At 49.4% G+C, this 23,665-nt stretch overlaps 2 protein-coding genes and 1 long non-coding RNA gene across 3 annotated transcripts; all 3 read right to left on the bottom strand.

The window, feature by feature from the left end:
- ZNF34 (zinc finger protein 34) lies at positions 3,959-10,893 on the bottom strand. The gene is made up of 4 exons (XM_005688770.3): positions 8,615-10,893; positions 8,178-8,304; positions 7,674-7,784; positions 3,959-5,773 (listed from the first exon to the last, which is right to left on the bottom strand). Exons 1-4 carry the CDS (start codon positions 8,645-8,647, stop codon positions 4,410-4,412), a joined length of 1,635 nt encoding a protein of 544 aa, XP_005688827.2. The 5' UTR covers positions 8,648-10,893; the 3' UTR covers positions 3,959-4,409.
- Positions 11,949-13,437, bottom strand: LOC106502817. Its single transcript, XR_001919178.1, has 3 exons — positions 13,366-13,437; positions 12,666-12,778; positions 11,949-12,146 (listed from the first exon to the last, which is right to left on the bottom strand). It is a non-coding gene; the product is annotated as an uncharacterized LOC106502817 (long non-coding RNA).
- RPL8 (ribosomal protein L8) lies at positions 15,818-18,521 on the bottom strand. The gene is made up of 6 exons (XM_013969042.2): positions 18,388-18,521; positions 18,018-18,164; positions 17,794-17,935; positions 17,368-17,586; positions 16,238-16,353; positions 15,818-16,016 (listed from the first exon to the last, which is right to left on the bottom strand). Exons 2-6 carry the CDS (start codon positions 18,153-18,155, stop codon positions 15,858-15,860), a joined length of 774 nt encoding a protein of 257 aa, XP_013824496.2. The 5' UTR covers positions 18,156-18,164; positions 18,388-18,521; the 3' UTR covers positions 15,818-15,857.

The following is a 23,665-nucleotide window of genomic DNA, read 5'->3' as shown; positions in this document are numbered from 1 at the left end:
AGCCAAACACCAGCATTGAATCTCTGGGCAAGCTCTGATGTCAGCTGCTCCAGGTGATAGTCCCAGGACTTCTGCACCAAGTCAGGTTTTCACGATGGCTTAATTCTCTTGTGACTGTGATGCCATCTTTGGTAGTGTCTCCCAAACTTGCAGACTAGACAGAGACCCAGAGCCCACCTGCCTACTCAGCATCTCTGCTTTGGTGTCTCACAGATATTTCACATTTGACATGTTCACAACATCTGATTAGTCCCTAAATCTATCTTCTGCTTTCCAGTGAATTCCACTACTGCCCACCTAGTTGATTAGGCCCAAAATCTGTCATCTCTGCAAAAGGAGTTCCTGGATCCAGTTCCAAAGAGTGAGTGAGTGTGTCTGTGTGTGTGTGTGCACCTTGGCTTCCTCACACCAACAGCAATTCTTGGATGTCGGCAGCATGTCCAAAATTCAACTCAGTTATGATGCTATCTACCCAGACAGAGTCAGATTCCACAGGAAAGTGCTCAACCTCACAAGACCCAGTTCTGCTTCACGCACCAGTTGCAAGTCCAGGTTGTTACCTGTATTTCTGACCAACTGGCTACAAATCAATCAGCTTCCCATGACCCAGTTCTTAGGTTCAGTTAACTTGCTACAGTGGGTCCCAGAACTCAGGAAAATTGTTTACTCACTAGATTACCAGCTTGTCAATAGGATGTGAATAACAAGCAGACGAGATACAGAGCGCCAGGGATGAGGAAAGGCATGGAACTCCACGCTCACCACCCAGAAGCTCTGCTGGCCTCTATGGAGGCTTCCTTCACCCAGAAGCTCTGCTGGCCTCTATGGAGGCTTCCTTCACAGACACCATCAGTTCAACCTCTAGCCTGTCCCCGCTCCCTAGAGGTAGAAGTTTTTAACCCTCTAATCACAGGCTTCATTCTCCTGCCAGCAAAGTGACACCTGACATCCCTCTCTACCAAGTGAGGACACACTGAGGTGGCTGTACTTTAGGCCTGGGAAAGAACTGACCAGGAGCTAAATCAGACAGCACACTGGTCTTGGACTTCTCAGCCTCCAGAAATGTGAGAAATAAACTGGATTTTAAACCACCTGGTCTGTGATTTTTTGTTATGGCAGACTGAGCTAACACACCATTCTGTGGGTGGGGAAAAAAAGGCTTTTCAAGAAACGTTATAGGGAAAACTGTATATCCACACGCAAAAGATTATAAAGTTGGACACTTACCTGTCAAGATATATAAAAAATTAGTTCAAAACAGATCAAAGACCAAACCATAAGACCTTAAACTATAAATCTCTTTGAAGAAAAGATAGGGGCACATCTTCATAATACTGGATTTAATAATGATTTCCTGAATATGACACCCTAAGCACAGGCAACAAGAGAAAAAACAGGTAAGTTTTTGTTTTTGTTTTGGCTGTGCTGGCTCTTCCCTGCTGTACGGGCTTTTTCTCTAGTTGCAGTGAGCCGCTGTGTGCAGGCGTCTCTCATTACTTCTCTTGTCAAACAGCAGGGGCTCTAGGGCGAGTGAGCTCCAGAGCACAAGCTCAGAGTTTGGCACACAGGCCTGGTTGCTCCGGGGCATGTGGGCATCTTCCCGGATCAGGGATTGAATTCATGTCTCCTCCAGTGACAGGCAGATTCTTTACAACTGAGCCACCAGAGACGCCCTAGATAAGTTGAACTTCATAAACATTAAAAACTTGTGAATGAAAGGACACTATCAACACAGTAGACAGAAAACTCATAGAATGAGAAAATATTTGCAAGTATTATTAATCTGATAAAGATTACCCCTTTAATATGAATGGAAAGCTAGATTTCTAATTTAAAAATAGACATGCAACAAAGGTTTACTGTATAGCGTAGGGAACTATAGTCAACATCTTGTATAACCTCTGATGGAAAATTATTTCAAAAATAATATGTTTATGTGTATAACTGAATCACCATGCTGTATACCTGAAACAATGTAAGTCAACTATACTTCAATAAACTATATTTTTTTAAAAAAGGGAAAATTAAAAAGACTACCCTTCAAAATACATAAAGAACTCCTACACCTCAACGACAAAAAGAAACAGCCCAATTCAAAAATGGGCAAAGGGTCTAAATAGACACTTCTCCAAAGAAGACATAGAAATAAAGGGTCAATAAGTGCATGAAAAGATGCTCAATATCATTAGTCATCAGGGAAATGCAAACCAAAAGCAAATGAGATACCACTTCACACTCATCAGTATGACAATTATCAAAACAATGGAAAACAACAAGTATTGAGGAAGACATGGAGAAACTGGAACCTTCGTAACTGACAGTGGGGATATAAAATGACACTGCCATTGTGGGAAAGTTTGGTCATTCTTCAAAAACTTAAAAGAATTACCATGTGATCCATCAACTTTATTCCTGGGATTATACCCCCAAAGTATTGGAAGGATGGAAAGTACAAGCACAGATTTGTATACCAACGTTCACAGCAGCATTATGCACAAAGTCAACAAGCAGAAACACCCATAACCCATCAGCAGATGATGATGGGTGAACAAAACATGGTGTCTGAAAACAACGGAGTACGCTTCAGCCATGAAGAGACCTTATGTAAAGTGAAATGAGCCAGGACACAAAGGCAAATGTGCGACCTCACTTACACGAGGTACTTCAGAGTAAGCAAATTCTTAAGAGAGAGAATAAGGAAAAGGGGAAGAATGCAGAGTTTCTGTCTGTAATAGGAAAGTTTTGGAAACAGATTTGCTGATGGTCATACAACACTGTGAATGTATCTAATACCACTGAGTTGTACACTTAAAAATGGTTAAAATAATACAAGCAACTCCTGCAGCTCAATTCCAGAAAAATAAACGACCCAATCAAAAAATGGGCCAAAGAACTAAATAGACATTTCTCCAGGGAAGACATACAGATGGGTAACAAACACATGAAAAGATGCTCAACATCACTCATTATCAGAGAAATGCAAATCAAAACCACAATGAGGTACCATTTCACGCCAGTCAGAATGGCTGCGATCCAAAAGTCTACAAGCAATAAATGCTGGAGAGGGTGTGGAGAAAAGGGAACCCTCTTACACTGTTGGTGGGAATGCAAACTAGTACAGCCACTATGGAGAACAGTGTGGAGATTCCTTAAAAAACTGGAAATAGAACTGCCTTATGACCCAGCAATCCCACTGCTGGGCATACACACCGAGGAAACCAGAACTGAAAGAGACACATGTACCCCAATGTTCATCGCAACACTGTTTATAATAGCCAGGACATGGAAGCAACCTAGATGTCCATCAGCAGATAAATGGATAAGAAAGCTGTGGTACATATACACAATGGAGTATTACTCAGCCATTAAAAAAGAATAATTTGAATCAGTTCTAACGAGGTGGATGAAACTGGAGCCGATGATACAGAGTGAAGCCAGAAAGAAAAACACCAATACAGTATACTAACACATATATATGGAATTTAGAAAAAGGGTAACAATAACCCTGTATGTGAGACAGCAAAAGAGACACAGTATAAAACAGTCTTTTGGACTCTGGGAGAGGGAGAAGGTGGGATGATTTGGCAGAATGGCATTGAAACATGTATAATATCATATAAGAAAGGAATCGCCAGTCTAGGTTCGATTCAGGATACAGGATGCTTGGGGCTGGTGCACTGGGATGACCCAGAGAGATGGTATGGGGAGGGAGGTGGGAGGGGGGTTCAGGATTGGGAACACGTGTACACCCGTGGTGGATTCATGTTGATGTATGGCAAAACCAATACAGTATTGTAAAGTAAAATAAAGTTTAAAAAAAATGGTTAAAATGGTAAATGTAATGTTTTTACTGGAGAAGGAAATGGCAACCCACTCCAGTATTCTTGCCTGGAGAATCCTATAGACAGAGGAGCCTGACAGGCTACAACCCATGGGGTCACAAAGAATCGGACACGACTGAGTGGCTAACACACAATGTTATTACCACAATAAAAAAGGCAGTCTCAACTCTATTAAGTGACATAGGAAACTATGAACAACATGCTGTTTTAAAATTTACAAGGTGTAAAACCACATAAACACGTGGAACTCTCCAGTATGAGTTTTCCAGGACTGAGGAAACAGGAGCTGCACTCACAAGTTCCACAGTACCTCTCTTGTGGCTGCTATTTGAGTGTCTGGACACAACCTACGCTGATCGCAACAGTAGTGAGTTCTCTTTCTAAGGGTAGGCCACAGGGCTTCTCCCTTTTGCTTACCTTTTTCCACTCAATTTCTCTAAAATGAACATGCACTGCTTTTAAGAAAAGAGGTTTTTTAAAATTAGAAGTGCCTGTTCACCTGACAGTAAGTAAAGAGAGGGTGGTCACGTGGGGGAAGCGCACCACAGACCTTGGGCCTCCCGACCGTCACAGGGAGAAGTCTTCCCGGAGGTGAATCCTCTGGTGCTGGGACATGTTGGAGCTGTGCCGGAAGGCCTTGCCACACTCGCCACACGTGTAAGGCTTCTCCCCAGTGTGGATCCTCCGGTGCTGCAGGAGGTACGTGCCCTGGCTGAAGGCCTTCTTGCAATCAGCACACTTATATGGCTTCTCTCCGTGGTGTGACCTCTGATGGTGGATGAGTCTGGAACTGTTGTGGAAAGCCTTCCCACACTCGCTGCACTTGTAGGGCTTCTCCCCCGTGTGGATCCTCTGGTGCTGGATGAGGTGGGTGCTCTGGCTGAAGACTTTGCCACAGTCGTTACACTCATAGGGCTTCTCTCCGGTGTGGCTTCTCTGATGTTCAACAAGCTTGGTTTTTTGGATGAAGGCTTTCTCACATTCATTACATTTATAGGGTTTTTCCCCAGTGTGAATTCTCTGATGCTGGATCAGATTGGAGCTCTGGGTAAAGCCTTTGCCACACTCTTTGCACTCGTACGGCTTCTCTCCAGTGTGGGTCCGACGGTGCCGGATGAGGATCGAGCCGTCGCTGAAGGCCTTCCCGCAGTCACTGCACTTGTAGGGCTTCTCGCCCGTGTGGATCCTCTGGTGGTAAACGAGGGAGGAGTAGGCACTGAAGTGCTTCCCGCACTCGCTGCACCTGTAGGGCTTCTCCCCGGTGTGGATCCGCTGATGCTTCATGAGGTTGGGCCTCTGGTTGAATGTCTTCCCGCACTCATCGCAACGGTAGGGGATCTCTCCAGAGTGCATCCTCCGGTGACTGATGAGTTCACAGCTCTGGTGGAAGGCCTTCCCGCACTCTTCACACTTGTAGGGTTTCTCTTCACTGTGCAGTCGCTGGTGCTTGACAAGGTTAGCGCTGTACCTGAAGGCCTTCCCACAACAACCACAATAATGCAATCTTTTCCCAACAGGAATTTTCTGCTCTTCTTTAACAACTAAATTCGCAGGGAAAATTTCCCCTGAATCGTGAACTATATTTGTTTTTTTGCACTTGTGTACACGTTTATGGTTATTAAGGTATGATCTCTGTTCAAAACTCTGTTCACATATATCACATTTGTGAGATCTTTGATCAGGGATAGGCCTTGACCCCGACCTGAGGTTTCCTCCAGACTCCAGGCCACACTCCTCATTGACCAGTGTGACTAGCCTGGGGCCTCTCTGCTCCCCAGGCCTGTCCAGGCACCCCTCTGGCTCCCTGACACGCTCATGGGCTTCTCCTGGCTCAGGTCCCTGGAGAACACTCCCCATGAGTGGGTCCAGTTCTCTCCCAAACAGCATTTCGCCTGAAGTGACCTCCTGGTTCTCAGTCCTGGTCCCATGAGCTGAAACAACAAACAGAACACCTCGAGGTCACCTGTTCTGACTCTGAAAGGAAGGTAAAAGATGCTGCCAACCACCTGTGGACTACCAGCTCCACCATCTCCAACGTCATGCAGAGACACGAGAGCCTGGCAGTCAGAGGCTAAAAGCCTTGCCCCGGGCTGCAATCACAGGGCAGTGCAAGTATCTGCCCAACTCTTAATACCCAAACTTTCCTGAACACAGAGCCTGCTGGGTGGGACTGCAGGATACCCGTCCTCGTCCCAAAAGGACGGAAGATGGAAGCTTCACAGCATCACCGAAACCAGAGCAAGGAGGGGCCCTAGAGGACGCTAAGAATATCTGATGAAGAAGTGAAAGCTGAACAAGTCTACGGCTACCTGACAGCAGCTGATCCACCCCAACATCCACGGTGGGAAACTGGCTGCCTCCCCAGGAGCAGAGAGAGCACAGCTTGTGCTAAGTGAGGATTAGGGTGACAGGCACACAGGCCACGTCCATTCTCAGGGCTCTCCCCAGGGACCTGAGAGACCACCCATGAGCCACCAGCACTTACACTCCAGACGCCACAGAGGATGCCCTCATCTGAGGCCTTGTCTCCACCCTTCCTTCCCTGACAAGACACACAGTGACTCCACATGCAGGAACATGCTCATCAGAAACTTGTTCTCTGTGAGCCAAGACACACACACACACAACAGGCACAAGGTGGGGACAACCAAATGCCCTGCAGAAGTATAGTGGAAAATACTCTGCGGTATGTTCATGACGGAACAGCAAATGGTGATGAGACCAAACAAACCCCATACAACACGGCAGCCCTGCCCTGCAGGCGTCAGAGAGAAGGCCCAGGGGAGCTATGGGAGATGACAGAGGAGGCCCTGTGGTCTCATAGGAAACTAGGAATGTTCCCTATTTTGAACTGGTGGGTAGACTGTACAAATTCACTGAGCTGTAAATAGGATTTGTCTCATTTCTGTAAGTATTTATATCTGAAGAAACAAATTTACAAAAGAGAAATTCAAGTCCTTTGAGCCAACAGTTCCTTCCAGGGACACTAGGAAGACACCTGCAGGACAACACCCTCAGGTCATCTGCAGGAGTGAGTCTAAAGAACACCCTTCCCAAGCACCTCCAGTGAGCACAGGGACACAGAAACAGAAATGCGTTCAGTGAAAAATCAGCAGCCCAGCAATGCACACAGCTCACTGCATTCCTGCTAGGAAGTGACGTCTGTGTGTGGGCGTGGACTAGACTCCACTGGAAAAGGGACAGCAGGCGCACACCGGCACACATCTGTATCTGGGTGCTGAATCCAGGGTGATGCGCACCCCCTGCCTTTCCTGCAGAAGTCTACAACCACCCAGGAGGTTAACTTAGAGGAGGGTGATGAAGTGATGTTCTTCCCTGCGGCCCCGTCTGACCACCTGATGCTCCTTGGAAGGTAGGACTCTGGAGGGCAGGGCTCCACGGGGTCCTCAGGGCATGCCCAAGTGTCCTCCCCTCTTCTCCTCCATCAACACAGCCCCCTCTCACCCTTCTACAAGATTCAGTTCAAGAATCACCCCATAACTTAAACAACAAAGATACTGTACCACATGGGGGAAACAGCCATTATTTTGTAATAATTTTAAAAGGCATATAATCTAAAAAAAAAATTAAAGGCATATAACCTGTAAAAATACTGAATCACTAAATTGTACCCCTGAAACTAACAGAATGCTGTAAATCAACTACATTTCGATTAAAAGAAAGAGCACCCAGGTTTTGGCAGAGGCCGCTCCCAGGGCCGCTGTACTAACCATCCTCCTCCAAACCCATGAGTCAGTTTGGTACCACATTCTGTGGGCCTCCACACACGCTTGTTCAGCAGGTGAGTTGGGGTGGCAGCCCCCCACGCACCTGAGCCATCGACGCTTGGTTGCTCTGCCCCACGCATGTCCAGGACCCACAGCTCATCCCCTCGCTCCAAATGTACAATCACCTCCGGTTTGGGACCTGCAAGTCCAGCTCCTGGGAAGGAGACGGGGCCTGGGGTGGGTGCCACGGACACAGTGCGGGCTCACCCGGGACTGCCAAGGGAGAGGACATACACGTGCGGGGGTGACAGGTAGTCTGGATACTCCCTGGAGGGGTGGGCGTGGGCATGCAGTTGAAGATCTGAGCACAAGGGCTCTCTCCATCAGGAGGCGCATCTGCCTTGGGCCTGGGGAAGGGAGGCAGTCTCATCTGGGGCCGCCTAACCAAGCCCCACTGGGGGCCCTCTGCTGTGCAGACCAGGACTGCCTGGGACCAGAGTCAGTAATACATCTCTGAACTCAGGGGATGAGGCCCCCAGCCCAGCCCCTGCTCAGCTCTCAGCCCCCAGGGCTGTTCCTTGGGTTGCATCCCAGCGAGGGGCCTCACCCAGCGATACCAGGTTCCTGTAAGTCTCCAGCATCACTTCTCTGTAGAGGCCCTTCTGAGCAGGGCCCAGAAGGCCCCACTCCTCCTGCGAAAGGAACACGGCCACGTCCTTGAAGGTCACTTCAGCCTGTAACAACAGGAGCTGCTGAGGCCCAGGAGTGGCTCAGGTTGGGCCCTGGGCTAGAGAAGTAGCACAGAGGTGACTACAGGCCTGACCCCCCATGTGTGGCCTGGAGTAGTGGAGGGAGGCGTGGGCCCTGACCCTTTGGCTGCTGAGCCAACCCATTCAGGGAGGCTAGGCAACTCCAAGGTCACCCTTCCTCTGCTCAGCACCCCTCAGCATCCCACACCAGAGAAGCCTGACAGCTGCTAAGGCTGAGCAGACAGGGAAGCCCTGGGAAAAGATCTCCCGCCTCCCAGGGAGGATAGATGCTCACCTGAGGCAGGGCACACAGATGCAAAGCTGCCATCCCCTGGTACCCTGGGCTTCCTGGGATGGATGCAGGAGCCAGTCACCGCTTGGCCCCTCCCGCAGTTGGCCTCAGCACTCGGCCTCCCAGGCAGACTCTGCTCCCTGCAGACACGTGCAACATTTCAGATCATCTGCCCCTACCTCCTCTCAGGCACAGAGTTGTCTCGTTCAGGTGGAAAATGGAGAGTCATTCACTTTATATGAAAGAATAAAGATAACACATTAAGGGCTGAGAAGGAAAGGGAAGTTAAAAAAATTCAACAGAAGGCGAAGAGCAAAGACAAAGATTAGGAGCCAAAAGACACAAAATGAGCAGAAGTCCAATGGTTGGGTAACTGAAGCAAAAGGATTAAACTCACCTACTGGACGCAAAAAACTCCCCAAGAAGATACACAAAGTGCACCTGCACCTATATAACCTAAAATACACAGAAAGGCTAAACATAAGGCAGACCAGAGAAACAGTAATTAAAATAAAGCTACAATAGCTATATTTACCTTCTCTGTATTTTTAAAGCTCTTTATTGGAGTAAAACTTTTATACAGGAAAGTCAACAAATCCTGACCACACTGGTCAAGGGGCTCAGCCCACAGAACCAGCAGTCAGCCCTCTGGCAGCTACGGGCTCTGCCTGCTTCCCAACCTCCCAAGGGAGAGCTGCTACCCTCCTCTCACCAGCACAGACCAGGGCCCTGGGGCCTCCATCAGACTAGCTATGCCTTCTGCATTCTGTGCTGGCTTCCTCCCTTTGGCACACTATTTGCAAACTGAATATGCATTGCTGCATGTGGTTTAGCAATATTTATACCAATCAAAACAAAATTCAAACCAATAATCATTATTAGGAACACAAGCAGACACTGCATGTTAATAATAGGAAAAATCCATCAAAAAGCTGTAATTATAAACACATATGTCTACCAACAAATCCTCAAAGTATAGACAGTCAGAGCTAAGCGCAGTGCCGATAAGAAACATACAAACCCTCCCCTGCAATGAGAGGAGAGTGGATCAAGCAGAGAATACCTACTTAAAGCATAGAGAATACATACATTTTTTTTCAAAATGTACACTGAATATTATAAGAAATACCACATACCAAGCAAAAAAAGAAAGTTTCAAAAAAATTCCAAAGACTGGCAAACATTCATATTGTGGTTCTACTATCTGATTAATTTTTTAAAAGTACCTCTTCAAGAAAAACATAAGAACAGAGACTGAAGGGAAAATGGAAATAAAGCTTACCTGAGGAAAAATGGGCATCTTAACACATTTATTTTAACAAAGGGATTGAAAGAATAATCTAAGCATTAAACAAGAAACCAGACACAGAATAAGAAAGCAACTCAAGGAAAGAAGATGAAGAAAATAAACATGATTTAAAGAAACAGAAAATAATCTCAACCTTGGTTCTTTGAAAATGCTGATAACATCTGGCAAGTCCAATGTGGGGAAGGGGAAGAGATGAAAAAGGACACAGTATTTTAAAGAACAAAAAGGGGAACACAATTTTACATATCACACATACAGCAGTGGTTTTCAGAGTGCAAGCCTAGCCCCTGGCAGTCCCAGCACTCAAGTCTGGTTGGTAGCAATCCTAAGGTAACACAACAGAACCGTCTGCATTGGTCAGTGACAAGATGGGGATGCTTGATTCCTCACTCCGCTGCTGTAACAATGCACCAAAGACCCCAGTCAATGCATTAAGTCACAGAAAAAGAAGCAGATGGCATAGTTCAGTGGTTAGGGAGCACAGGTCCAATCTTGGGTCGGGGAACTGAGATCCTGAATGCTACCGCTTGACCAGAAAAGAAAAGAAACACAAGCCATAAAGATTGGAAGAGAATAGACAAAATCATCATTATTTGAGAATGATAAGACCACCTACATAAAAAATGCAAGAGTATTAGCCAAGTGTTGGGATGATAAAGTTCAACAGGACTGCCATATAGAAGGTCAACAGGCTAGTTAATATCACTCCTGTGTACTAGTAATCAGCAACCAAAAAACAGCTTTTACAACACCTACAAAAACTACATGTTTATGAACAAAACTTTACTGAAGGACACTAAAAAAAAAAAAAACCTATGGAGAAGTAGACAGTGCTCATAAACAGGAGGACTCAATATAAAAATGTCAATTTTCCCCAAATGAATCTATTAATTCTATACAATCAAAATTGCAATAGGACTTTCCTGGTGATCCAGTCATTAGGAATCCACCTGCAGGAGACATGGGTTCAATCCCTAGCCTGGGAAGATCCCACATGCCAAGGGGCAACTGATCCCAAGTGTCACAACTACTGAGCCTGCTCAGTCTATACCCCAAGAGCTGCAATTACTGAGCCCACAAGCCCTAGAGCCCAGGCTCCACAAGGAGAAGCCACTGCAAGGAGAAGACTATACACCGCAACTAGAGAAAGTCCAAGCAGCAAGGAAGACCCAGTGCAGCCAAAAAAAACCAGAACATATCATGATATCTGAGCACAATGACTAACTATCATGAGTCATGACCTAAGATTAACCAAGGAAATGCCAAAGAAGAACTCAGGCAGAGCCATGCCCTACCAGATAGCAAGTCTTATCATAGGGCTGTGGTCATAAAAGTGAAATACAGCTGTCCCTAACTGTCCATAGGAAACTGATTCCAGGATCATCCTCAACTGGGTATCAAAATCCAAAAATGCTCAACTCTCCTATATAAGCTCCATGCATATACTATGACACACTTGCAATGTTAACAGCAATGCACCATTCAATAAATGGGACCGGCACAACTGATTTTCCACAGGCAAGTAAAATTAGATCCTGCCTTCCACGGCACACAAAAATGTATCTCAGGTTGAAGGCCTGTTTCTTAAAAATGTTTATGGCTGGTATAAGAAAATAATTCGGAAAACACACTACCCAAACAGAAAAAATTGCTGAATTTTACTCTATCAAAAAACACTTCTGTATGAGACACCACAAAATTAAAAGCAAATGGCATGATGAGAGAAGATATTTTCAAACATACTTAATAAAAGTTATGGGCATCCCAGGTGGCTCTGCAGTAAAGAACCTGCCTGTCAGTGCAGGATATGGCAGGTTTGATCCAGGTGAGGAATATCCCCTGGAGAAGGACATGGCTAGCCACTCCAGTATTCTTGCCTGGTAAATCCCATGGACAGAGAAGCCTCATTGGGCTACAGTCTACCAGGTCGCAAAGAGGTGGAAACGACTACGCAACTAAACAGCAGCAACAATAAAAGATATACATAGGATATATTTAAAAATACAAAAAGAAACAAACAAACAAAAATCAGTATTTAAACCAGAATTCCCTGGTGGTACAGTGGTTAGGACTCTGTGCTTTCACTGCCGAGGGCCTGGGTTCAATTCTGCCCACATTCGCTGCCCAATTGAGGCCAAGCACCGCAACTACTGAGCACTCCCTTCAGCTAAAAAGAAGCCGGCTGGTCTCAAGGGAGATCATGTACGCCACAACGAAGACTCGTTGCTGCCAAAAATAATAATTATTTAAAAATAAAAAATAAGGCCATTCAACACACACAAAGTAAGCACAGGATGAAACCTAGTAAGTCAGATAAAGAAATCAAACTGCCCAATAAACATCTTAAGATTTTCAGTGTAATGAAAAGTTAGGAAAACGCAAACTAGAACAAGACTTCTCATCACCACAGATAAGGGAAAATATATAAAATGCTTCACAATATCTACCGCTGGGCTTCCCCCCATGGCTCAGTGGAAAAGAATTTGCCTGCAATGCAGGAGACTCGGGAAACGCGGGTTTGACCCCTGGGTGGGGAAGATCCCCTGGAGAAGGAAATGGCAACCCACTCTAGTATTCTTGCCTGGAAAATCCCATGGACAGAAGAGTCTGGTGGGTTACAGTTCATAGGGTCACAAAGACTCGGGACACGACTGGGAGACTGAACACACGAAGGCCTGAGAAACAGGGACTCCCAGAGTCCTGCAGACAGTCTGCTAGTCACTCTGGAAACCCACCTGGCCCTACCTGGCAGAGCTGAAACTCTTCGAAGCCCTGGGACAGGAAACCAAATTGAAGGTACGTGCCCTTTAGAAATCCTTGCTAATGCACCAAAGACTCACAAGGATGTTCCTGCATATCTGTGTACAAGCAAAAAGTATTTTTTTAAAACGACATATTAAAAACAGAAACCCATGGGGCAAATAAAAAGGTCCCAAACCTTGATTAAAGCCTCTGAGAAAAACAGAAATCTGGCTGCGGGCAGAAAGGTCTCAGAGCGTCGGAAGCAGAAACAGGGGAAGAGGGAGAAATGTGCGGGGGGCGGGGCCCGCAGGGGAATGGGGAGGGGCTGCTGCGGGAAGGTGACGGGAGCTTGCGCGCGGGCCAGCTGGAGGCCCCCGAGTCAGGAGGCGGAGGTGACGGGCCACGGTAGGGCGAGGCCGGCGCGCCAGCGCTTGGTTACCGGCAGCATCTCACTCCGCGGAAGCAGCCCCTTGGGGCGATTAAGGGAAGTCCGGTGGAGAGACCAGGACGGGCTTGGGGCCGGTGACGGAGGCTCCACCGCGGTAGAGGGGCCCGGCGAGTAACGACCCCAGCCGGGAGGGACCCGCGGGACTCGAGGCCTTCGGGTGGGACCCTCGGCGGGAGATTTGGAGTCGAGGGAACGTCCCCACCCCGCGTCCCGGGCGCCCCGCGGCCGCCCTCGTCCCCAACCGCCCACCCTCACCTCAGTGCCGCCCAACAGCGGCTGACGGACCAGGCCCCGCCTGCTCCCTAGGCCCTGAAGACCTAAACCTGATCGGAAGTGACGATCATTCCTCCGACATACTGGCAGGGGGCGCCTTCCGGTCGCTCTGGGAACAGGACTCCGCGTCTCGGTGGTCGGCTGTCGGCTTTTAAGTCGCTTCAGTCGTGTCCGACTGTGTGCGACCCCAGAGACGGCAGCCCACAAGGCTCCCCCGTCCCTGGGATTCTCCAGGCAAGAACACTGGAGTGGGTTGCCATTTCCCTCTCCAGTGCATGAAAGTGAAAGTGAAGTCACTCAGTCGTGTCCGACTCTCCGGGACCCCATAGACTGCAGCCTACCAGGCTCCTCCGTCCATGGGACTTTCCAGGCAAGAGTACTGGAGTGGGGTGCCATCGCCTTCTAGAGGAACATAAAAGCTAAGCCTTGGCTCCAAAGGCTGCCGCCAGTTGGCAGTCTGGACTCAGGACCCGAAGGCTAGGCGGAGGCTTTTGGTGCTCAAGATTACAAAAATTCTTTGCAGTGACTCTCTCCCTAGACAGCCACTCAAGGCACTACAACTAAGATCAGGAAGGCCCTTTTCTTTACAGCTAAAGGCAGAATGTGAAGAACTAAAGGGCCTCCTGATGAAAGTGGAAGAGGAGAGTGGAAAAGTTGGCTTAAAGCTCAACATTCAGAAAACTTAGATCATGGCATCCGGTCCCATCACTTCACGGCAAATAGATGGGGAAACAGTGGCTGACTTTATTTTTCTGGGCTCCAAAATCACTGCAGATTGATTGCAGCCATGAAATTAAAGATCAGTCCTGGGTGTTCACTGGAAGGACTGATGTTGAAGCTCAAACTCCAGTACTTTGGCCACCTGATGCAAAGAGCTGACTCATCTGAAAAGACCCTGATGCTGGAAAAGTTGAGGCCAGGAGAAGGGGATGACAGAGGATGAGATGGTTGGATGGCATCACTGACTCAATGGACATGGGTTTGAGTGGACTCTGGGAGTTGGTGATGGACAGGGAGGCCTGGTGTGCTGTGGTTCATGGGGTCGCAAAGTCAGTCAGACACAACTGAGTGACTGAACTGAAAGGCAGAAAAGTACACCCTTCTTCAGGACCATGTGATCACTCAGAAAATGAAAATGCTTCCCTGGTGGCTCAAACAGTAAAGAATCTGCCTGCAAAGCGGGTTTCATCCCTGGGTTGGGAAGATCCCCTGGAGAAGGGAATGGCAACCCACTCCCATATTCTTACCTGGAAAATCCCATGGACAGAGGAGCCTGGGGGGCTACAGTCCATGGGGTCGCGAAGATTCACACATGAATGAGCAACTAACACACACACTGGTCAGAGTAGCCCTTGTTTTAAACCTCTGCCCCCAGCATCAATGCCTGTAAATGGGGCCTTAATGCTCTTGGAACAAACCCTCCCTATTGGCCAGCCCCCTGGACAAAGCCCCAGGCTTTACCCAGTAAAGCAAGTTATGTCCTGGCAAACCTGTCCAGTGCCCTTTTCTCCAAGCAGCAGCTTACAGTCCTCTCATGACAGTGGTCTCAGCAACAAAGGGTCACTGTCTAGGTGTGGGTGGCTGAGAGCAGGTGGGGCCCCAGATAGGCAAGACCAAAACTGAAGTTCACACTAGCAACAGGCATGGACCATGAGAACATGGAGCCACCTGAAACCAGTGACATCCTGTCACCGAGGAGGGACCCTGCCGCACAGCATCCCAAGACAGCCAAGGTGACCAGCTGCTGTGCACCACTTAGGAAGGTGGCTGCCAGTGCCCTCCACCCAGGCTACAGAGGGGCATCCTTCCTCAGCCGGCCACCCACCACCCACCCTTACTGTCCCCTTACCTTACCCCTTAAGGCCAGCTTACCATTCACTCCTGTGGTCAGTTACCCACAGTGGCTTGAAGCTCTTGCTTTCACATCAGCTCACTAGCAGATCCACCAGGGGCAGGGCACTCTAGCTGGCCTGTGGAAGCACATGGTCCTGTTATGGGCCCCCAATCCACATTGGTGCCCAAGCCAGCATGGCCCTATCAGCTTTGACCAGTCTATCATTTAAGTTCCAGACAAGGTGCAGGTGAGCTATCGCCAAAAAGGAAGCCCGTCTGTGGAGCAGTCAGTCTGGTGCTTCCACTGGAAGACAGAACACCCTGGCCCTCAGCCTGTGGCACCAGGGGCACCACTCACACCCAATAGCACCCAGAACCTCAAGACAAGTTGAAGGTAATGAACGGGAGACATGAGGTTACATTCCTTGCGAGTGGGATTCTCTGCTGTATGTGTTGGGGGCGCGGGGGCAGGTGTGATTTACAAGAGGCAAGGTGTGAAGCAACCCAGCAGCCTCACGCCCCGAGCCTCCACTGCTCCCTGGTGCACAGGGCACTCCTCGGAGAGGGGACCCTTCCCTCTGAAACCACAGAAACACACAGCTCGGTTGTGAAAAGAAACAAAGCTTTATTGAGCCGCAGCCCTAGTTCTCCTTCTCCTGCACAGTCTTGGTTCCCCGGAGACGCCCAGTCCGGCGGGCAGCAATGAGACCCACTTTCCGGCCAGCAGGGGCATCTCTGCGGATAGTAGAGGGTTTGCCGATGTGCTGGTGGTTGCCACCTCCGAAGGGATGCTCGACAGGCTGCACAAAGAAGGAGGTGATGGTGAGCTGGGGCTGACCCTGATCTACCTCAGGAGGGCTTGGGAACTGGCACAATCAACCAGCCTGCACTTACAAACCTACCTCACACCACAGATCTCCCACCATAAAGAGGAGACTCTCCAGGAAGAAACTTGTCCACCCAGTCTTACAGGCCTTATACACTGAATACTGACCCCATTGTCCACTTCTGGGCTACTTACGTTCATGGCCACACCCCGCACCCGTGGCCAGCAGTTCCTCTTTGCCTTATACTTGTGGTAGGCACGGCCAGCCTTCAGAATGGGCTTGTCAATGCGGCCACCTCCAGCCACCACACCTGTTGGAGACCAGGAGACTCAGGGAGATATATCACCCACCCCACCCAGCACTGGGGGACACTCCCATCAGGCAGAGCATCCCCTGGTGTGTCCTTGCCAGTGCCCCACCACCATGTGTCCTTCAGGATCACATGATCCCAAGAGCCTCAAAAATGCCTAGAAACCATCACCAAGCAGTAAATCCTGCTACAGCCTGTCAGTCAGGGCTTCCCCAGTGGCTCAGACAGTACAAAATCTGTCTGCAATGCAGGATACCCGAGTTCAATTCCTGGGTTGTGAAGAAGCCCTGGAAAAGGGAATGGCAACCCACTCCACTATTCTTGCCTGGAGAATTCCATGGACAGAGCAGCCTGGCAAGCTACAGTCCATGGGATCGCAAAGAGTCAGACACAGCTAAGCAACTAACACACACAGCTTGTTGGCTGACAGTTTCTTCAGCTGCAGGGTAGCTAAACCAGGGCTTTACTCACATCGTCTATAATGCCCACCTTGAGCCATGGCTTTTTACAAGTCCTCCCCTTTGCAGGGTCTGACACTAGGCTCCTCCCCACCCCAAAGAGGACAGCTGACCTGGCCCACCACTTCTCTGCCATTGTTTTGCTTATTCTGTGAGGACACCCTCAAGAGCCTCCCCCAGGCAGGATTGGATTTGCCACACCGATTCAAAGATGTTGTCAAACAGCCAACAAACTTGAGTACATGCATTTCAACATACTGTGTGGCTTTAACCAGGTGGCCCACAAAAGCAAAGATCACCTAAACCTAGGTTATCCCAGAGTGCAGCTAAGCCTGCCTTTAGAGTCCAGCATGTTGAACCCACTCTCATTCAACTCCCAACCAGGAGTTAAACAGCCACTACTTGCACTCACTTAACAAGTATCCCGAATTAGACCACATATTGTGCTCAAGCTTAAAAAGCCCCCTGAGTGAAGCAGGCAGCTGGGTTCCTGGCCAGTCTAGCTGCTGGCTGTCCACAGGAGGCTCACGGCATACAACCGCTGCCTTCCACTCACCGACCACAGCTCTGTTGGCAGAGGAGATGACCTTTTTGGAACCCGAAGGCAGCTTCACTCGCGTCTTCTTTGTCTCAGGGTTGTGGGAGATGACTGTGGCATAGTTTCCAGAGGCTCTTGCCAGCTTGCCTCGGTCACCAGGCTTCTCCTCCAGACAACACACGATGGTGCCCTCAGGCATGGTGCCCACAGGGAGCACGTTGCCGATGTTGAGCTGGGCTGCAAGATAAAGGTTATGTCCTCACCACTGCTTGCCAAAACCAAGACCAGTCTCCTCCTACAGCTCTCCGGGAACTCACCGGGACGCCTGGCCAAGCAGGTGTCCCCAAGTGAAGACTGCAGCCTCAACGTTCCTCCCTCGACCCAACTTGCCAGGCACCGCAAGTCCCTCCCCATCAAGACCTTTCACCTCGGCGCGGAGCTCACCCTTTTTGCCGCAGTACACAAACTGGCCGGTGTGGATACCCTCAGCAGCGATGAACAGCTCTGTTCGCTTCTTAAAACGGTACGGATCCCGGAAAACCACTTTGGCCAGGGGCGCTCCGCGGCCCGGGTCGTGGATGATGTCCTGCGGGTCGAGGCAGCGTGAGCGGCTTGCGGGGCTCGCTGGGCGCCCCGCGCCCCCACCCGTCCCGGCCCACTCCCCGAACCTTCACGATGCCCTTGATATATCCGTGTCGCTCGGCGAAATCCACGGCGCGCAGGCGCGCGGCGCCTTTTCTGTGCTTCACATGTGCGCGGAACACGGAGCCGGCGCCCTTTCTCTGCCCACGGATCACGCGGCCCATGGCGGCGGTCTGAAGGCAGCTCACGGTCAGCGGCCGTCCGGCCCTGGCATCCCCACCACCGGGCTTCAGGGACCCCGCTCCCTCGGCTCCTCCCTCCCGCCCTCAGGATCCTCCGCGTCCCCAGCCCCAGCCGTGCGCCCCGGCGCTCTTTCCATAGTCAGCTAGGGTCCCTAGCGGAGCCTAGGACAACGGGGGGCGCCGGATGGCGCCGGATGGCACCAGCACGTCCTACCTGCTACAGAGCGCGGCCGAAAGAGGAGACACGGCCCTAGAGAGCCGCCTTATCTTCCGGGGTGGGGCCGAGAGCCCTCAACCTTCCGGTCAAGGGCCACAGCCGGCGCCGCCGCAATGCACGCCGGGACTTGTAGTTCTATGGCGGTCGCCCGTAGCCCCTCCCGCGCTCCCGGCCCTCTGCGCAAGCGCACTGAGTTAGACGGGCCGGCGCTGCACTTCAGACCCGCGGGTTTAACGGCGAGGCTGCTCTCTAGCAGAGGGGCCGCAGATTAGGTGGGCAAGGTTACCCGGCAGGGAGTCTCCAGCAGGATACATCTTTCTTTCGGAGAGGGGTCTCCTGGAGAAGTGGAAGGAGTCCTTCCAGAGAAGGTCCCTGGAGTTAGCAGAAGAGGAGGTGGAATCCCTGAATGATAACAGAATAGGCACAGACGGGGAGAGTTTAGTGATCAAGACCCTGAGTGTGCAGGTTAGGCCTGAAGAGGGAGAGCCGGCGAGGTAGGGAGAGAGGGAGGGCAGGGGTATCACGGAGCAGAGGGGCTTGCGCTTGGGACTCCCGAGTGGTGTTTTTGCTCCAGTGTGGCCTCGCAGGGGTGGATGCCAGGGAGACATCGGAAGATGACAGGAGTGGGAAGGAAGTGGCCATGTGGCCACGTTCTGAAGCCACGAGGGAACAGAGGGGACTGTGCATGAGGCCCAGGAAGGGGCAACCGGCTGAGCTTGTCAAGGAGAGCCCACCAGGGGGCAGCACTTCCCACAGCAGGGCGAGAGCTGAGGGGCACCTGGATCTCCTTGGGGCAGGTTGAGGGGTTTTGGGGTCAGCTCCTCAAAGGCCTCGAGGACCAGAAGGTCAGAGGGATGGAGGTGGGGACAGTGTTTGGACTTGTGCGCTGTGGGGTCCCTGGGATGGAGTATGGGGGAGGGGCGGAGCGGGACACACGGCCCTCCACTCTCCGTTTGACCCTAAACTGGCTTCCCAAGCTGTGGATGCAGCCAGAATAAGGCTGACCAAGCCCACTCCAGGCTTGTGTCCAGGCTCTCACCGCAGTCTGGGTACAACAGGGGTAGCAATGCAAGCCCAGGAGCAAGGGCGTGTCTGGTGGCTGTGAGCCCTGCCTGGGGGCCATGGGCCCAGGGAAGCCTGAGACCTGCTGTTCCAGGGGTGGTGCTCATGTGGACTCCTCCCTAAGGCCTACCTTGAGGCACATGTGTAGACTCAAGGAAGGGCAGCTGATGGTGGGGCTGGGAAGGTGCACACCCCTGCCTCATGCTTGGTGCATCTATGCAGAGATGGTAGTACTGGCTGGCAAACCTCCCACAGTCTGAGATCTGTGCCTCAGCTCCCCTCACTGGTCCGAATATCGGCTTCCACATGAGGCAACTGAGCCTCACATACAGCCAGGTCTCTGCAGATGCGGGTCATTCAGGATGGTGAGGACAGCCTCCCTGGGCATGGGGTTCTCAGATCTTCAGGAGGGGCCCAACTGCTTCTGTCCCCAGATAAGGCACTCCCCACACAGTGCCTTTGCTCACACTGGTCAGCCAGGGTGCCCTCTAATACCACTGAGGTCCATTTCCTTTAAAAGTTGTTCTTTTCTTCTCACACCTACACACATGAGTAATTTGGAATAAATTCAAGTAACCATGCCCCTCTACTGTCTTTTTCAGCTATGCTCCCCACACTAGCGTCTCTGGCAAACAGAACCCTATACTCCTGCTGTCTTTCATGGGAACAATAATACTATCGACCATAAGATCATTGTGAGGGTTAGATGAGTGAGTATGCACGAAGAATATAAAGTAAGCCTACAAAAATCACCAGGCTGTAGAAGTTAGAGGGGCCAAGCTCAGGCACAGACAGAAGAGGTGGCCTGAGAGAGTGACCAGGGGGAGCATAGGGAGCCTTCAAGGTCCTGGGCAGGATCAGCTTGTTGACAAGGGTTGCGCTGCATGCTGAAGGTGTTTTTAATCTCCTTTTTGTGTATTATACTTCTAAAAAAAAATTTTTTTTTAAGTGTGCATGGGGGACTTCCCTGATCCAGTGGATAGGACTCTACACATCCACTGCAGGGGGCAGGGTTCAATCCCTGGTCTCGGAACTAGGAGTTCACATGACACAACTAAAGAGCCCACATGCCTCAAGGAAGATGGAAGAGCCTGCATGCCACAACTAAGACCCAGTGCAGCCAAACACATAATAAATATTAGAAGAAAAATTAAAAAACATTCTCTGAAAGACTCACCTACAGCGATAAATGGTGGCCTGAGGTGCACACAGGCCGTTGCCTCTGAGCTGTCAGGCAGTGGGCCCTCTGGCTTCAGAGCTCCTGCAACCCCACAGCAGAGACCTCCCCCGCCGCAACACACACACACCACTCAGTGATCATCTGGTCCCACACTGCATGTCAGGCCAGCCGCTGTGATTTTATCTGCATTTGGGGGCATCTTGGGGGCGTCTTGGGGGCCTCTTGGACATTAGAGGTTGTGTATGGGGCCTTCTTAACTTACTTGTCCCTTTCCGTGGACAAATAGCTCTCCTGTTCACTCCACCATTTGCCGTGTTCTGCCCACGTGCTCTGTGTTGTATACCTGGAAACTGTCTCATCCGCTTTCCTAATTTGTTGTTCTACAGAAAAACTGAATATTCTGGAGTTATCCAGCAAACACACACAATAGAGCCTTTATACTTTCATTTTGAGTTAATTGCTGCTCATTAGCATAAGCATAATGGGGATTTTCTTCTGATTTTGAAAAAATATTAATGACTTCCCTGATGATCCAATGGCTAAGACTGTCTGTACCCAATGCAGGGGCCTGCGTTCGATCCCAGGTCAGGGAACTAGATTCCACATACTGCAACTAAGACCTGACCGAGCCAAATATATATATATATAAATATGTTAAAGTGAAAGTGAAGTTTCTCAGTTGTGTCCGACTCTTAGCAACCCCATGGACTGCAGCCCACCAGGCTCCTCCGTCCGTGGGATTTTCCAGGCAAGAGGACTGGAGTGGGTGCCACTGCCTATTAGCAAATCTCTGAAGTACTTGCAAAATGTGGTCTTCTCACTAATAAGCTAAGAATGTACTTAAAGAGGTATGCTTTTTCCAAACAAAGTGCCCTGACTTTTTTTTTTTCCAACTTTTAAAAGCATGGTAAAACACACATAATATTTGCTATCTTAGTCATTTATAAGTAATGCAGTTTAGCAGTATTGGGCTTCCCTTGTGGTTCAGCTGGTAAAGAATCCACCTGTAATGAGGGAGACCTGGGTTCAGTCCCTGGGATGGAAAGATCCCCTGGAGAAGGGAAAGGCTACCCATACCAGTATTCTGGCCTGGAGAACTCCATGGACTATACAGTCCATGGGGTTACAAAGAGTCGGACATGACTGCGTGACTTTCACTTTCACTTTTGGTGGTATTAGGGTTAGGGTTAGGAGATGGGCCCCTGGGCTGGACACCTGGTGTTTGTCAACAGGAGTAAAATTCAAGCCTTGTTCTCACCCTGACACTTCAAGGACAAAGCTAGTGGCAAAAACTGAGCTCTTTTAAGGCAATGAGATGACCACTCCTGAGGTTAAGGAAGACTTCTCTGTCTGCACTTGCACAGGAAGGCTTCATGGGGGTCGAAAAGCAAGGGGGCCCCACCCCGTTACAAGGGTGGACGTGCACCTGCAGGCCTCTGCCTTGGGATTCATCTTAGGAAAAAGTTGTGCACACATATTGGCCAAATGTAAACAAAGACCCCAAACACCAGGAGAGATAAGAAAGCCTTCCTAAGCGATCAATGCAAAGAAACAGAGGAAAACAATAGAATCGGAAAGATTAGAGATCTCATCAGGTAAATTAGAGATACGAAGGGAACATTTCATGCAAAGATGGACACAATAAAGGATAGAAATGGTATGGACCTAACAGAAGCAGAACATATTAAAAGAGGTGGCAAGAATACACAGAACTATACAAAAAAAAGATCTTCATGACCCAGATAACCATGATGGAGTGATCACTCACCTGAAGCCAGACATCCTGGAGTGCAAAGTTAAGTGGGCCTTAGGAAGCGTCACTATGAACAAAGCTAGTAGAAGTGATGGAATTCCAGTTGAGCTATTTCAAATCCTAAAAGATGATGCTTTTGAATATACTATCTAGGTTGGTCATAACTTTTCTTCCAAGGAGTAAGCATCTTTTAATTTCATGGCTGCAGTCACCATCTGCAGTGATTTTGGAGCCCCCAAAAATAAAGTCTGACACTGTTTCCACTGTTTCCCCATCTATTTCCCGTGAAGTGATGGGACCGGATGCCATGATCTTCGTTTACTGAATGTTGAGCTTTAAGCCAACTTTTCACTCTCCTCTTTCACTTTCATCAAGAGGCTTTTTAGTTTCTCTTCACTTTCTGCCATAAGGGTGATGTCATCTGCATATCTGAAGTTATTGATATTTCTCCCAGCAATCTTGATTCCAGCTTGTGTTTCTTCCAGTCCATCGTTTCTCATGATGTTCTCTGCATATAAGTTAAATAAGCAGGGTGACAATATACAGCCTTGACGTACTCCTTTTCCTATTTGGAATCAGTCTGTTGTTCCATGTCCAGTTCTAACTGTTGCTTCCTGACCTGCATACAGATTTCTCAAGAGGCAGGTTAGGTGGTCTGGTATTCCCATCTCTCTCAGAATTTTCCACAGTTTATTGTGATCCACACAGTCAAAGTCTTTGGCATAGGCAATAAAGCAGAAATAGATGTTTTTCTGGAACTCTCTTGCTTTTTCCATGATCCAGCAGATGTTGGCAATTTCATCTCTGGTTCCTCTGCCTTTTCTAAAACCAGCTTGAACATCAAGAAGAGACATTACTTTACTGACTAAGGTCCAGCTAGTCAAGGCTATGGTTTTTCCAGTGGTCATGTATAGATGTGAGAGTTGGACTGTGAAAAAGCTGAGCGCTGAAGAATTGATGCTTTTGAACTGTGGTGTTGGAGAAGACTCTTGAGAGTCCCTTGGACTGCAAGGAGATCCAATCAGTCCATTCTGAAGGAGATTAACCCTGGGATTTCTTTGGAAGGAATGATGCTAAAGCTGAAATACCAGTACTTTGGCCACCTCATGAGAAGAGTTGAGTCATTGGAAAAGACTCTGATGCTGGGAGGGATTGGGGGCAGGAAGAGAAGGGGACGACCGAGGATGAGATGGCTGGATGGCATCACGGACTCGATGGACGTGAGTCTGAGTGAACTCCGGGAGATGGTGATGAACAGGGAGGCCTGGCGTGCTGTGATT

This window comes from Capra hircus, chromosome 14, assembly GCF_001704415.2.
Source record: "Capra hircus breed San Clemente chromosome 14, ASM170441v1, whole genome shotgun sequence".
NCBI classification, from domain to species: Eukaryota; Metazoa; Chordata; class Mammalia; order Artiodactyla; family Bovidae; genus Capra; species Capra hircus.
The sequence above is the reverse complement of the archived record's forward strand: the minus strand, read 5'-3'. Positions and strand labels throughout refer to the sequence as shown.